This window comes from Artemia franciscana, chromosome 10 (assembly GCF_032884065.1).
Source record: "Artemia franciscana chromosome 10, ASM3288406v1, whole genome shotgun sequence".
NCBI classification, from domain to species: Eukaryota; Metazoa; Arthropoda; class Branchiopoda; order Anostraca; family Artemiidae; genus Artemia; species Artemia franciscana.
The window spans coordinates 48,135,902-48,153,258 of NC_088872.1; the positions used below are offsets into that span (position 1 = coordinate 48,135,902).

Here is a 17,357-nt window from a genome sequence, read left to right on the forward strand (position 1 = left end):
TGGTTAATGATTGGTTCGTTTACTATTATAACTTTGTTTTTAGCACGGACAAGTAATGCATTTCCCTTCTCTTCTGGTATTTTTTTTGTTTATTCACAACACCGGAATGGTCACGACTACCATGAGCACAATGAGTCATACAATTAATCAATTTGATTAAAATACGAATTACTTATTTATGCTAGAATAGATGTATTTTTAACTATCATGCATTGCATCTCAGTTAATAGGATGTTAGCCACAGAACATTTTAATGCTAGCCAAAGAGCCAAATACTCGCCGAAGAGCCAAATACTAGCAAAAGAACCTGACGGTGACAGGCATGAGAAAGGGAAAAAAGGATCAAATACAATTGTGTAAGGCCAAGAGAAAACAACTAGGTCTCCAGCACCAGATAGAAGAGAAAGACTTTGTGCTGAAAGCTTCGATTCGATTTCAAGACAGGAAGACAGCCATTGGCTATCAAATTTGTCATTGACAAATTTTAGACAAATTAATTTTTTCCAATTTTAGACAACGATTGGTAAGCTGAAAATAATTACATAGAAAACTCGGTAAAATCTTACCACATTCTTTACATGCTTTGGTTTCCATGGGTCATCTGCATTCTTAACAGTTGTAGGAAAGTTTGTAGGGTAGGGATAATAGTTTGAAGGATAGTCTTGTGAGTTGTACAGAGTCTTCTCATTACACTGTTGTGAACTGGGTCTACTCCGATTGCACGTGATTTTCTAACAGCAAAAAGGATAACAGCTATTTAGTTTCTATTCGTTAAAAATTTCAAAACATCGGAACAGGATATTTATTAGAAATTAAGGTAAATAATAGCTTCTTGGAAATACTTTCTGTAATATTTAGTCAAACTCCGAGAGCAAGCCAGTGCTATAGTACTATCATATACGATATTTACCATGATAACGCCGTTTTCGCATTCAGCACCTTCAGCAAATTAAGCATTAATTTAACAATACTTGACAATTTTATAATTTAACAATTTATTTACATAATTTAACAATATATAATTTAACAATACTTTAGAGATTACTCTTGACAAAAGAGCAAAAAAAAAACAAGGTAAAAATTTTCATGATATTTTTGCAACAAACGAATTTTTCTGCGTGCCAATTCCCAGGTGCTGAAATCCCCGTTATCTTCATGTTGAACAAACCCTGTCCCTTACAGAATTGCTGTGAAACTTCTCATGAACGAGGAAGCTATAATTTTCACTAACATTCCATTTTGTTCCAAGAACAAATAAATTATAATTCCAGAAGCTGAGAATACTTTTTGTCGTTAACTCTTTGATATTTGGTAAATAATATATTTGCATATTCAAGGGTTTCTTCCCAAGTCTTGGCTAGATGTGATTATTCTTTGCCTGAAACTCGACTCACTTTTTGTCCAAAATGCAGTTGCGTCATTAATAATTACCTCTATAGAACTGAATCAGGTCTTGGCTAGATCTCACTATTCTTTATCTAAAACTCGACTCAGTTGTGCGAAATACGGTCGTGTCATCTACCAACTACCATTACCCTATAGAACCAATTCAGATCTTGGTTAGATCTCACTATTCTTTGTCTAAAAGTCGATTCAGTTGTAGTACACAATTCAGTAGCGTCATTTGTCAAATTTAGTCGGAGTTCAACCAGTTAACATCTCTCTAAGTTCAAAGATACTGTACCAGAGACATTCCGTGACTGTTGACCATTGCATGAGCAAATGGCAAAGCAATATTGTCCAGAGTGCAGACTAAGAGTTACATCTAACTCAATTAAATGTGGTAATTGTGACTCTTGGTTCCATGCAGGGACCGAAGAGTGTGCCAGGATAGATATTACCAATTGGAGTAACTCCTGGATGCGCCTTGATTGCTCCACTAAATCTAAGGTAAACCTTACTTCTTCCACGGGTCATCCTGTACCCCGTTCTGGATTCCCTCGAATGCCTCGTACCCCAGTTGAAAGAAAATAATTCTTAGCATCCTAATTGACCTAAGCAGTCCTACTCCATTTCCTGACCCTCCACACAGCCCACTTTCTTTTCTAACAGAAAAACCAAACGTGCCTCACGAGGCTGGGCCTAGTTCAATGCTCCCTTGCACCATATCCTGAAGTTCTTCCCAAAGACTCAACGCATGTATCGTGCCCAGCCACTAAATGCAGGATAAATCTCTTCAAACAGACACCGTGACGGCAGCTCCCTCCTTACAACCAGATTTTACAAAAATGTTGACTTTAAAAGAAAAGTTAACGGATGTGTTAATGCTTATTCAAGATTTTTTTGTCAATTTATAAAAGTGATTCAAGAAGTCAACCTACAAATGATTCAATCCCAAACGAGGTAAACAACACTTTGGACTCTCATCATCAAAAAAGTACATTGTGCTTAAGCTCAATGAATATTAATGAAGGAGGCAGAGGAATAAGTTCATCAACTTTAGCCAATACAAGTGACATAAATCGAAGTTCAGAAATTGAACCTGACCTCAATTTCACCTCTATTCAACCTAATTGCACATCTAAATCACAGATACTCGAATTTGTTTTGAGGGTAGGGAAATGAATCTGCCGAATAATAATGGCTTCCTGCGAATATTCGCTAACATATGCGAATAAATGTGCTAACATAATTTTGGCAGGTTTTTACAAATTAGGAGAAAGTTGTGATTTTAGACGTTGTCACGCTCAAAGCAAGGTGCAAGAAAAAAGTATTCCTGATAATAGTGTTAAAAAAATTGCAAGTTTTTAAGCAAAAAAATTGCAAATTAGGTCGAAAGTGCCCCTATAATCAAGGTCCTATTACCCATAATCTCGAAAAACGAAATGAAGCTAGACTAAGAGTTTGTTCTCGTTTTTATATAACAATTGCGACCAAAAGAAATGCTCGTTATTGCACTTATTTCGTCTTTGCCTTGCTGGCAAGTGTACTACAGCAAAGTGCAATTTTGACAATGCTCCTTTATGTAAATTAGCATCAAGCGAATGTTGTTTCGGGTATGATAACCAGCATATCTATGCCCCCTCTTCCTTTATAAAAAAAAAAAAAGTCAAGCTGCAAACAAAAGCCGTGCGCAAACTTGGGTAGTCCCAGCTGTTACCAGTCAAGGATTCTACACTAGAAAGCCCCTTTTTTATGCAGCACTACATATCATATTCCTCCCTTATTAAATACCCCTCATTACCTCCTTCCCTATCCGATACAAAGCAACACACCCCAGGTATCCTCTCCCCGAGCCGCCCCTCCAACCCAGAAATTTACTCACGGCCAGTCAAATCACCATCCCACACAAACCCTTCCACAATCCCCTCTTACTTTTATCCCTCCCAGTCAAAAACCCCCTTGCATACCCTTTCCACTCCATGCGCCCTAGATGCCGTTGACTGGTTCGGGCCTCCATCCATTATTTGCTAAAGTAAATCCGACCTCCCTTCTCCGGAAAAGTTCCCACCCCACTTACCTTTCCCAGCACCTTCTTGCCTTCCCATCTCCCCCTTTTCTCTCTATAAGAAATCCTCCAAATTCGACTCCTTCTTACCGTGTCTCCATGAAACCCCATCTCCATCCCATGCATTTTAACCCTCGTGCCCACCCTGTCAACGTGACTCAGGTCTGAGACTTTTTGCAATTAATAATTGTCTTATAATAAATCCTAATTGTTCTCACTTTCCGTCAACTGGAAACAGGTTAATTTTCCTCATCATGGTTCGTCCATATCCTTACCCGTCCCTCACCTCCAGATCCCCAAGGTAAATCCTTCTCTTACCCTTCTTCTCCTAAGAATCGTAGTATTAAATTAAAATCCCAACCAGGAAATTCTGAAACTCATCAAGTCTCCCTGTCGCGATTCCCCAATCGATTTGGTTTTCATAAACTTTAAGTTACCAATGCTGAAAGTCTACATTTTGAAAAACTTACCTAACTCGAGGTACTTTCAGAATCAGATCTAATAGATATAGCTATTACTGAAGTACAGTACCTTTATCCAGGGTCCCTCCGCCTGACAAATAATTCAGAGTTTATTAAGCTCCGTCCTTCAGACCACATAATCGGAAAAAAAGGTGGCGGTGTTTTGTTCTTTATAAGAGTAACCTTTACCCAAAGATTATTCAAGTCCCTAGTTTATCCGATAAATCCCCTGGCTAAGTATTAGACCAAAAGTACTCCCTCGTCCATTTAATATTATTACAATAGGCAGTTTTCTATTATTCCCCAAATCAAAATATCGATTCAAAATGTAAATTCATCCAGCAATTGCAGACAAGCTGATTTTTTATTTCTAAGTACCCCAATGCTGTCCTTTTTTAGCTGGCGGTGCAAACGACCTTAAAATGGATTTTGTTTGCTCCTCACTTAAAGTAAAGCAAATTGTTAAAATACCAACGACTCGGGTAAATTTCTTACTGTTTTGAAAAGTAGAGTTAAGAGAAAAAGTCAAACTTAAGCGTAAAGAGCGAGGCGTTGAGAAGGAAAAGCCCCTTTCATATACGGAGTAATTTCTGTTCGTTTTAAGTTTTAACGTTGCTCCTTACTTTCATTTAAAAAACTTGTTTTTTGTTATTTAATAAGCCACAAAATTGGTATTCTGAGGTTAAAAGGCAGTGTGGCAGGAGGCTTGAGCAGCTTAACTTCAATCTACCCGAGTCCCCTGATGTTACTACCAAATAAATTCCTCACTTCCATTGTCCAGAGCCTTCCAGCGTTGTCCGACCAATTACCAACAGGAGCCCTATCCCCTTCTTTCCCCATCTGAGATAGAAAGAAGAGTTGAAAAACTAAGAAAAACAAGTGTTTGTCCTTTGGATATCCCGTTTCCTCTTATTAGTCCCTCCGATGACTTCCTTTCTAAGCCCTTGTCTTTCCTGCTTAACGAGATTACCGAGACTGGGCGAATTCCAACAATTTAGAAACGGAGTTCATAATCCCTTTGAAAAAGAAAAACGGAAAGCCTGATTTTGATGGCGTTCGTCCTATTACTCTTACTACTATTTTCTCGAAAAATTATGAAGAATTCCTTGCAGATTGCCTAAAGGAAAAAATCCTACCTCTTACTGACCTGAGGCAATTCGGGAACCTAAAATCCACTTCTACTTCCCACTACATTGTTTCTCTTATTGACCACATGGGGGAAATCCTCGAAAAAACCTCATTCCTGGCTAAATTTAATATCCGCTGACCTTCAGAAAGTATTTAACCTCGTTAACCACAAAATTTTAATTGAGAAACTTGTAAGCGAGTCCAATATTGATCCCTTACCGGTGAAATTGGTTGTCTCCTTCTTAAGAAATAGATCGTAGGGTGTCAAATACCAAAATCATTATTCAAATCCTCTCCCTGTTCACAATGGCCTACCCCAAGGTACTCTCCTAGGTCTCCTCCTTTTTTCAGTCATGATCCACAGCCTCGTGAGGGTATTTCCTGACCGATGAAAATTTTTTGGTGACCAAACGTTTATTGAAACTTGCTTCAGAAATTTAATAAGCGACCCTATGAGTATCCTCAATGAAATTGGATATGATTCCTTGGACTTAGACATGACAGTAAACCCCTCTAAGCTCATGATAATGCCAGTTTGTTTTCTCAGATCCTCGCCCTGTTTTCTTAATATGTTTCCCTCCTGAAATTTTTGTGTCCTCATTGAAACTACTTGGCGTCAAAATTTCTTCAAATTTAAAGTAAGATACCCACATTAAAGACATCATCCATAGAGCTAATGTGTCCATCGCCTTCCGTAAGCTCCTAAATAAATTTAGCGTCCCCCCTTCACACTCCTTAAGGATTTACACGTCTTTTGTCCGCCCGCATCTCGAATATGCTTTTCCACTTAGGTACCCTGATATCTTTCGCGAAGAATCGGAAAAAATTGAATCAATCCAAAAAAAGCCTTGCGAATAATTTTCAAGTATGGCAAGGTGTCATACTCTCTACTCCTAAAAGAAGCTCGTTTGGAAACACTTGAGCGAAGGAGGGTTTCGCTGTGCCTCCGTTTTTCAAAATAAAACAACAAACCTTCGGACGGTAAGTATTTTCCCCAACACTCCCCACCCAGATTACGACCGTCTCGAGGTATTTCTGAGCCCATACCAATTTTGTCCCCCCCATTCTCTGCGTTAGTTCTAAATATGAAAAAAAACCTGTCCCCTTCATCACAGAAAAAAATCAATAAAATATCCCACTAGTTTCTCCGTTTTTCCTCTCTCTTTTTTTTATTGGCTGATGGCGCTGCCCAGGTTGTTACACTTATTTGCTTGCCCCCACCCCTGTCTTTTAGTTTTCTTTTTAATTTTTATATATTTTATATTTTGTTCTCTTTTTTGTGTTTATTCACCTATTTTTACCCTCTTTCCTTTTTATACCAGTTCTTATCTTTTTATTTATTTTATTGACTTTATGCAGTTAAATTATTGACACTTTTTTAGTGTCCCTTTTAATTTGTATATATATTTATATCTTTTTCTTTTTTCTATTTACTTGCTTATTTTGCCCCCTTTCCCTTCTTTAATGTCCCTTTTAATTATTTTTCTGACTTGTATTTGTTGAACTTTAGTTTGACCAGTTTTTATCTTTTTAATTAATAATTGACCTATTACAGTTTAATTATTGACTCATAAATAATTTTTCAGTATGACTTATTTTTCATCGTTGTTTTTATGGCAACCACATGATTTGTCGACTTTGTAGTGCGAATTCGGCCTTTTGTGGGCTTGTGGTATGGGAGTTTTAATTGAGATAGAAATATCTTATTTTATCTCTTACCTCTATAGCACTGATTCAGGTCTTTGCTAGATCTCACTATTCTTTGTCTAAAACTCGATTTAATTATAAAGTCGCGTCGTTTATCATTACCCCTATAGAATTGATTCAGATCTTGGCTAGATCTCACTATTCTTTGTCTAAAACTCGATTCATTTATCCAAAATACTGTCGCGTCATTTATCATTACCTTATAGAATCTATAAAACTGATTCAGATCTTAGTTAGATTTCACTATTCTTTGTCTAAAACTAGGGTAAGTTGTTGTACAAAATTACGTTTTGTAATTTTTTTTTTAGTATTTATAAATTGATTGCTTGAAATGCAGTCACGACATTTATCATTCCCTCTATAGAACTGATTCAGTTCTTGGCTAGATCTCACTATTCTTTATCTAAAACTCGATTCAGTTATCCGAAATACTGTCGCGTCATTTATCATTACCTCTATAGAATTGATTCAGGTCTTGGCTAGATATCATGATTCTTTGTCTAGAACTCGATTCAGTTATCCGAAATACTGTCGCGTCATTTATCATTACCTTATAGAACCTCTATAAAACTGATTCAGATCTTAGTTAGATTTCACTATTCTTTGTCTAAAACTAGGTAAGTTGTTGTACAAAATTACGTTTTGTAATTGTTTTTTTTTTTAATATCAATAAATTGATTGCTTGAAATGCAGTCACGACATTTATCATTCCCTCTATAGAACTGATTCAGTTCTTGGCTAGATCTCACTATTCTTTATCTAAAACTCGATTCAGTTATCCGAAATACTGTCGCGTCATTTATCATTACCTCTATAGAACTGACTCAGGCCTTGGTTAGACCTCAATATTCTTTGTCTAAAACTATATTAAGTTGGTGTATGAAATTCAGTCGCGTCATTTATCATTCCCTCTATAGAACTGATTCAGGCCTTGGCAAAATCTCACTATTCTTTGTCTAAAACTCGATTTAGTTGTTGTCCGAAATCAAGTCGCATCATTTATCATTACCTCTATAGAATTGATTCAGGTCTTGGCTAGATATCACGATTCTTTGTCTAGAACTCGATTCAGTTGTCCGAAATACTGTCGTGTCATTTATCATTTCCTCTATATAACTGATTCGGGTCTTGGCTAGATCTCACTGTTCTTTGTCTAAAACTAGATTCAATCGTTGTTCAAAATGAAGTCGCGTCATCTATCATTACCTCAATAGAACTGATTCAGGTCTTGGCTAGATCTCACTTTCCTTTATCTAAAATTCGATTCAGTTGTTGTACGAAAATACGTCACGTCATTTATCAGTATTCCCAAAGAACTGATACAGGCCATGGCTAGACCCATTATCTTTGTCTAAGACTCGATTTAGTTGTCCGAAATAAAGTCGCGACATTTATCGTTACCTCTATACAACAGATTCAGGTCTTGGCTAGACCCTACTATTCTTTGTCTAAGACTCGGTTTAGTTGTTGTCCGAAATAGAGTTGCGTCATTTATCTTTACCTCTATAGAACTGATTCAGGTCTTGGCTAGATCTCACTATTCTTTGTCTAAAAAAACTAGATGCAGTTGTTGTCCAAACTAAAGTCGCATCATTTATGATGCGACTTTAGTTGCGTACCTTACTGAAGTGTTCCGCATACCTTATGATGCATATAGCGTACCTTATCGAAGTCAAGACTTGGCAAGATCTCATTATTCTTTTACTAAAATTCAATTCGATTGTTGTCATAAATGCAGTCGTCACTTATCATTACCTCCATAGGACTAATGTTAGTCGTAGTACGACATAACATTCGTACGAAAACCGCAGTTGCGCACGAGAAGTGATTATTTAGCCGATCTTAGATTCTACTAATCCTTGGCAGTTGCTGCTAACAGCTAAACGTCTACTAATTTCATAATTTAAATATGAATGTGTGAATGACTGTATTTATAGCCATTTTTCAGCCCGTATACATGCATATACAACAACAAACAACAAACAAACTAGAACATGTAACACTTGACTTCCGAATAATAAAACCTTTCGGGACCAAATTTCGCACTGCTACTATATTTACTTTCGACATCGACTTTAAAATTCCAAGAAGGGGTTCACAACCACCCACCCCAAGAAAGATCCCTCTTACCTCCTTTTGCTCCTGACAACTGAAAAGAAAATGGTCCGGCCCATGAAAATCACCACAAATCGGGCAAGTATACCGCATTTCCGGGTTACACCTTTTTTTTACAAACACTATAAAGAGGGAGACAGCTTGCTCACACCTGCATCCATGACCTCAGGGATTCTTTTAGAATCCCTAATTTACAATAACACTCTTCACCATATTTTTCTTTCACCTTATAGCAATAACTTAAGCTTTCCGACTGGCTAAGGTCGCTCCACCATTTCTAGATTTCTTAATCTTCCAGCCTTAATTGGATCTCTGACAGAAAAACTTTGTGATCTGAGATTGGGCCATCACCTCCATTCCACGCATACGATAAACCTGTGCTGTCCTGTCATCAGAGGCAACTAACGGAACATAACCCCTCAAAAGGAACCAGCTCAAAAAGAGGATCCTCACATTCTAAAATGTGTTTCTAAGAAGAATTGTAAATATAAGCTAGCAACAAAGGGCCATCAATTATCAAATTCGCAGTGCAACTGGCCAGCCTATTATTACAGCTGTTTTAAAATAGAAGAGGAGGGCTTATTCGGGACACGTTCTCCGTATTCACAGCCTTCTTCAGAAAGCCTACGATTAGATATCAGATGGCCATAGGCTAGGGCGTTCAAAATCACCTTGCAGTAAAACTATGACCGAAATCTAAGGATAGTTAAGACCTCGTCAGTACTGGATTAAAAAGGCATCATCACTGCTGCACCGCTTTGGGATGGATGGACAAATTTCATCGACGCCCCTTGCGCCAGCAATGACTCTAGAGGAACTAAAGCCTAAGGAAAGGCAAGCGACACAGTATTGCGATTGGGTTTGTTTATCTCTTTAATCCACTGGGTCTTCTCTAACAGCACTGGATTTGCTGCAGTTTAATTCACATGCGTGCTTAGCGAGACATACCTAGGCATAACAATTTTCGATCAATCACAATTTGGTTCCGTTTTTCTAACAAGCCTTGATTGGTTCAAAGTGATGAGGGCTAGAAATTGAAGTCTAATCAAGCACACGTCTGAATGGGGATTAACGATAAAAAGAAGAATTTTATACTTTTTTCTCTCTGTCAAACAGTGAAATCTTGAAACGGAATTTTTTCCATTTCTTTAATTGCAATACTAAGCATAGTCATAAGGTGCGGGGTCAAATTCATTTTATCCCCATTGAAAACCTATTCTTTTGGCAGCCATTACCTTTTAGTTTCGAATACTTACTGTTTTTTCAGGGACTGAATAGGGTTATTACCACGTTTTTATTTTTCTTTTACAGGATAGTTTTGTTAAATATCCTTTTTTCTTTTCTTTCTTTGTTGAAAAAGAATATATAAACCTTATGTTCAGGTAATTTAACAGAGCTAACAGAGATATATACAAGATATTTATCTATAGACAAAATCTAATTCTTAAAACTCTATATAGTTTTTTAACTTATCACGCGAATTTGCTATTATTATACATGATTGGCACAGGCGTTAGATCTGACAACACATAAGAAGTCAGCGGAAAAACCTATACAAGAAATAACAATAAATGTGCAAATCATAAAAACATAGCTAACTAATATTATTACTGTAAATAATATTTTTATAGCTTACATTTATGAAAACGTTGACATGAAGATCAAAACACTATATATTTATCTCTAAAAGAGCTTCAGTACCAACACCACACCTTTAAATTCAGCTAATTTAGTGATAATATATACCTGTGGCGTTTTGAAAAAGGTTCCTAGTCCATTTTTCCTAATTTTAGAGGAGACCAAAATGAATATAAAAAAGGCAAAATGAAAAAACCTTTCTCATAAATAAGAATTTAAGGAATTTGAGACTTTAAAGACTGATTCCTAGTTAATTTCCGATCGATATTGACAAGAAATGACCACATTATTGAATTGTTCGGCTACAGGGCTTAACTCCTACGTTATCCTAGTTCTATCCTATCTGGGAAAAATACCAGCTCTATAGGTAAAATACAAGTCCGAGTCTATGGTCCATTCGCCAAGCAAAACATTCTATCTCCGACTAGTCAACGTGCAGTAGTATTTTCTATAGGTTAAATCACAGGCTAGGGTGTTTAATCCCTAGGTTACCCCAGTTCTATCCTATCTGGGAAAAATCCCAACTCTATATGTAAAATACAAGTCCAAGTCTAGCGTCATTTTGAATAGCAAAACATTACATTTATGACTATCCAAGGTACAGTAGTATTTTCTATGGGTGTAATCCCAGGCTAGGGGGTTTAATCCCTATATTATCCCAGTTCCATCCTATCTGGGAAAATTTCCAGCTCTTTAGGTAAAATACAAGTCCGAGCCTAGGGTCCTTTGGAATAGCAAAAACCCATCATCTCTGACCAACTAAAGTGCAGTAATATTTTCTGTCAGTATAATCCAAGGCCAGGGGGTTAAATCTCCTGGTAATATCAGTTCAATCCTAGGCTGGAAAATCCAGCCCTATAGGTAAAATAAAACTCCGGGGTTCCTTTTGAAAAGCAAAAACACTGTATTTCTGACTAGCAAAGGTGTAGTAGTATTTTCCATGGGTATAAGGGCAGGGGGTTTAATCCCTTGGTAGTCTCAGTTCAATCCTAGCTGGGAAAATCTCAGCTTTCTAGGTAAAATATAAGTCCAAGGCTGGGGCCCTTTTGAAAAGCAAAAACACTGCATCTCTGACCAACCAAAGTGCAGTAATACTTTTTATGGATATAATCCAAGGTCAGGAGGTTTAATCTCTTGGTAATATCAGTTCAATTCTAGCTGGGGAAAATCCCAGCTCTATAGGTAAAGTACAGGTCCAAGCTTTTCCTGCTTTTTGTATAAAAAAGGTAAATTTTGTTTTAGAAAAAAAAGTAAAACAAGTCATATCTAAAGGTTAAAAGTGACTTCAAGACTTATTTTCCAAAGTTCACAATGAAGTTGACTTTTCTACAGCAAAAAATGCAAATTTTGTTTTAGAAATAGGGTTAATCAAGTCTTAATTATAGGTTAAAAGTGACTTCAAATCTGGTCTTCTAATGTTGACGATGAACCAAATGGCAATGAAGCAATTAGTTCAATTATCCTAGAATTAGTACATCGCATACTGACATTAAAGAATAATACAAACACACAGTCAAAGGACTCAAATCATATTTTACTGACGGCTGAAAGGAACTTGGTTATGATTTTAATTACGAGAGCAGTAAATCAATTCATTCAAGACATAAATTGAGAAAACCAAAAAAAAAGGTAAATTGCATAAAAGTGCTAAAATTCAGAGTAGAGGGATTGGCCACAATAGCCAAAACTGTACCAGTAGAGACTGTGCCAACTATAAAATGAACCAGTGGCACCAATTCAGAAAAATGTAAGGAGGGATCAAACTATATTTTCTAAAATCTAGGACAGATCGTTTTGCTGTTTTTTAATTTCTTTTCAACGAAAACACCAACAAAGTATTTTTCAATGAAAATGCCAAAAAAAATGTTTTTTCAAAATGTGTTTTGGGGTGTTGGAGGGGTGGGAACACGTCATGAATTTTTTACTTATTGGAATTTCGTTTGAACATTATACTTGTCCATATAAAGAAAATAGGAAGGTTTTGGTTAGAAATCTATAGATTACTGTAAAAAAATCGTTGTACCATCTTTGTAAAAAAAATCAATTTTTTTTTTAATTATACAGTAGATCACACACCCTAAACCAGTAATTGTCAGAAAACCATGCTTTTTACTTTTTCAGGTAGCTCCAGTCTTCTTCGAGGGGAAAAATATAAAGGGAAAATATAAGGGGAATCCTGATATCAAAAAAGAAGTTCCGTTTTCTTTTTTTTCTTTAGAAACCTTGATCTTGTTGTTTGTTATATTTTAGACACTTCATTGCATGAAAAGTAAGCAAGACTGTGTACGATTCTATAGCCAAAACTAGTTAAGACAAGTAATGAAGAAAAGAATTTCGATACACAGATCATCTCGTACAATCAAGTGGATTACTGTTTTCAAAATCCACCCAAATTTTATTTAAGCCAAAAAAACAGTTATAGCTTCCAATGGCTTTACAGTTGTCAAATTCGCGTTATGTTATTTTTAGACATAAATTTTATTTATTTTAAATAAAAACCTGTTTTCGCCCTTGAAAAACTAATAATGAGGAGAGGGTTCAATTCAACAAATTGTGTTCTGCCTTTAGGAAATGTTCATCATTATTCAGCTATATTCCTTTATAGTATGCTGTCTTGTACTGATAATTTTCAGAAGGAATCTTTATCTCAGCCATTATGCAAAATTTAGAAGCCACGTGGGACAGTTCCACACTATTAATTATCCTTAGAGAGCAATATGACACATAAATAGATTCTAAGAACACACTAGCTATACATGATATATTACAAACAAGGAGAAAAATAATATAATTAAATAACAGAGAAAATGAGGTTAATATGAGCCAGTGGACAGAAAAGAAGCAAAAAGGACAAAAGCAGGAAAAGCTTTAGTACTGAAAAGTGACGATTTGATTCAGTGTTTCTTCATCTCTATTTGAGTTTACTTCAAAACTTTAGTTTTTCATCTTCTTTCTTGAGTATTGAATCTTCTTTCTTGAGGCTTGTCGAAATATCTGCTGTTGTCTTTTTCTGCTTCTTTTCTATTCCCTGGCTAATATTACCCTAATCTTCTTAGTTATTTAATTATTTTGTTCTTGTTTGTCATATGCAATAATGCACAACAGTTGAATTTTAATTTAAGATCCATACTAATCAAATGGTCTTTAAATACTTATACAAAGTGCTTGAAGGACTTCAAACTAATGTTGTATATAATCGAACCTATATAAAATTATATAAAATACTATAAAGTAAAATACTATATAAAATATAAAAATTTCAAAAGTAGAATTTCAGAGGCTGCCATCCCAATAGTGATAATTCCAATTTCATTTTGATTTCGTTTCTTATTCTACTTTAATTACACTGCATTCAATAGCACATTAAATGAAAAATACAAGTACTAAAAAAAAAACTATTACAATGTACTGATAAAGCGTGTGGATCGGTGAAGCTTATTTATTAATTTCCATTATGTTTTATTTATGTTTAATTTATAAATTAATTAATAATTTATCAATTATTTTTATTTATAACTACGCCCTCTATTTTATTAATAATTTCGGTAGGTGGGGCGTCCATCATGCAAGTATCAAATTTGTAACGGAAAGTTAGAAGCAATGTTAAACCAAAAACGAGAAGAAATAAAGTAAAACAATTTTAGATAACAATAAAAGATGTGAATATACAGATAACGTAGATGATCGTCCCTGGGGAAAAAAAAAAACAGATAAGAGCTTGAAACCTCTACAGTAGGGTTCTCTGACGAAATAGGTTCCTCTAGAAGTATGTTTCTCTGACGCTCAATTCTAATGAAATATACCAAAGTGAGATAAAAATAATATACTTTACAGACAAATTTGGGCTAAATGAAAAAAAGAAGAGAAATATACCTCATATCCCCAACAGCTATCCTGTGAAACATTCTCAAATTTACTCCACGATGGACATCTGCCATTGGTTGCATTAATGGGCAATGACAAGTTTTGATGACCTCTTTCATCTTCCAAGACTGACCCCACCACATGTTCAACAACCTTATTACTCATCAGTGGCAGTGATACTTGGCTATTCATTTTTTTTGCCTAAAACAATGTAAACAATACTCTTTTCTTTTATGTTCTTTTTACATGCTCAACAATCTTATTATTCATCAGTAGCAGTAATATTGTCACTTGGCAGGCATTGAATACTCAGCAGTTATGAATGCTTGGCTATTCACTTTTTTACGTTTTTTTTTTACAGATTCAACAATCTTTTTAGTGATACTGCCACTCGTCAGTCAAGAATACTCAGCCATTCAATTTTTTCTTGTCCAAAACAATTTAAATTATATTTTTTTTCTTTTACTTTCTTTTAACACGTTCAACATTCATATTATTATTCATTATTATCATATTATTCATATATTATTCATTATTATCATATTATTCATTATTGGCAGCAATACTGCCACTCATCAGTCATCAATTCTTGGATATTCATTTCTTTTTGCATAAAACAACAAAAATAATGTTATTTTTTTCTACATGATCAACAATCTTATTACTCATCCATGGCAGTGATACTGATGTGGATTATCTCTATTTTACAAGGAGATCATTTGGACTCATCTTGGCGGAATTCTCCTATCCTTTCTATGCATGCAAGATCCTTGTAAAATTCTGATTTTTGCTAATGTTTCTTTTAATCCTGGGTTATATATTGAAATTTATAAATGGAATCATATGCTTGACTCCATCAAAGCCCTGCTTTGAATATAATATATATAATGTACAAATTAAAAAGAATGAGAAGTGGGAACTGATAAAGAGTGCCTCAATCCCTGATAAATACAACCAATACCATTACCCAGTAAACTCAAAAAATTAAGACAAAAACTTGATGATAAATATTATATTCTGGATGTATATTGCTCATCCTCCCTATATTTTGAGAAACACCTTTTTTGGCTTTTGTCTTCATTGGATATATTTTTTTTTTTTTTGGTACTCAAATAAAAAAATAAACCCTTCCCCTGACATTTAACATACAAATTTGCTGATTCCCCCTTCAATTGATGACAATGCTGTACTGTATTTAATTTTACCTTTTTCACATTTTACAAAAAATAATCACAGCTAATTTTTCTAAAACAAACTATAGGCATTGTCTACATTTTTTATAACTATATTGTGCATTGTATACTAGCCTATCTCTTTCTCTGACTATTTTACAATCAATACATAGTTGAAAATAATATACCTACTTTCAGAAAAATCCCAGTTAGTTCAAAGCAAGATAAACCTTAGATTCAAATCTAAATTTTAATAAGTTAAATTATGTTCAATTCAAAAGACTATAGTTTTACTGAAATAATATCCATATATGGAAATGCATCTGATGTAACTATTTTTCTGGGGTCGATTGAATTTTAACCATGTGTTTTTCAAGGGTCAGTATGTTTCAAAGAAAACAAGAAAACAAGGTCAGTATGTTTCAAAGAAAAAAAGGTGTTGCAACTATCAGTCATGGGAGAGTTCTGGCAGTTTTCAAGTTCTGAATAGAAAATTGGACTAAAAAAAAAGAATGGCATCCACAGACAATTGCAGCTGAAGTCACTGTTGTTCAGGGTTCAGTACATTTTGAAATCCTAAAGGTGCTGCAACTATTGGGAAAGTTCTGACGGTTTTCAAATCCTGAATAGAAAGTTGCACTAGAAAAATAATGAAAGGCATTCACAGAAAACTGTGTTTGAAGTAATTGTAATGCAAAGTACTGCAATTATCAGTGATAGGAATTTTCTGAATAGAAAATTGCACAAAAAAAAAATTATGAAAGGTATTCACAGACAATTAGACTTGATGTAACTGTTATTCTAGGACCAGTGTGTCTTAATGTCCACTAAGTGCTGAAACCATCAGTGATGAGAGAATTCTATCCAAAGTTTCCAAAACTTTGGATAGAATGTTAAACTACAAAAGTTAATAAATTTGCAAGGCGCCACGACTATCAGTGATGAAAAATTCTGATTAGAGCTTTTGAAAATTCTGACTAGAAAGTTACATTGAAAAAGTAATGAAAGGCATTCCCATACAAATGTATTTAAAGTATCTGCTATTCGAGGGTCAGCATATTTCAAACCAATAATGCAACTGTCAGTGATGGGGACATTCTGACTGCAGTATTCAAATTCTGAATAGAAAGTTGCTCTAAAAAAGTAATCAAAGGCATTCAAATACAAGAGCATTCATAACTAAATATTTCCCAATACACATGAACATATAAAATTAATATACAAACACAATAGCTTATTGAAAAATTATGATTTGAAATTTGAAGTCAAGGTAAAAGTTGTACAGAAGAAATAATAAAACATCAAAATACTAATAGACACTGCACAATTAATTCTTCAGAAGAAAAGCAATAATGTCAGGAAATAAAACTTAAAAGGATTCTTACACAAAAACTACATGTAGTGAAAAAATTTATTTTGCTTTTGAAAAAAAAAAAAAAACAATAAGTTCTATCAAAGCCACACACTATTACCCTATACACGAAAAAAAAAATTGTTGCCTCACAAAATAAGATCAGTTGGCTTGAAAAATCACACACATAGTACATGAAGATATATAATCAGCCATTTTACACCTCTGAACATGGTTGGGTGATTTTCTAGACCCTAAGGGCTAAACAATTGTCTTCAAATAAAAATATGCAAAAATTTATAGAAGCTTTGCTATTTTGACTCAAAAATATATTTTCGTTGTAAAAGTGTATAAGAGCCACTTTATTGTTATCTTTGGAAGCTGTTTTGCTATGTGACAGAAAGTTCTAGGAATGGGTCCATGGCCATAAATTGAACATTAAACAGGCTAAGATAAGAGGTTGAGAAGGCACT

General features: G+C 34.8%; 1 protein-coding gene across 2 annotated transcripts in view; it reads right to left on the bottom strand.

Moving 5' to 3' along the window:
* The window catches only part of LOC136032292 (uncharacterized), a 46,814-nt gene that overhangs the window by 23,984 nt on the left and 5,473 nt on the right, over window positions 1–17,357 (bottom strand). The window contains exons 2-3 of one of the 2 annotated variants that reach the window (XM_065712563.1): window positions 14,371–14,562; window positions 567–731 (exon numbers count right to left, since the gene is read on the bottom strand). In XM_065712563.1, coding sequence (XP_065568635.1) covers window positions 567–731; window positions 14,371–14,553 — 348 coding nt within the window. In that variant the 5' untranslated portion in view covers window positions 14,554–14,562. The remainder of the gene's footprint in view (window positions 1–566; window positions 732–14,370; window positions 14,563–17,357) is intronic. The other variant, XM_065712564.1, reaches the window with a different exon arrangement.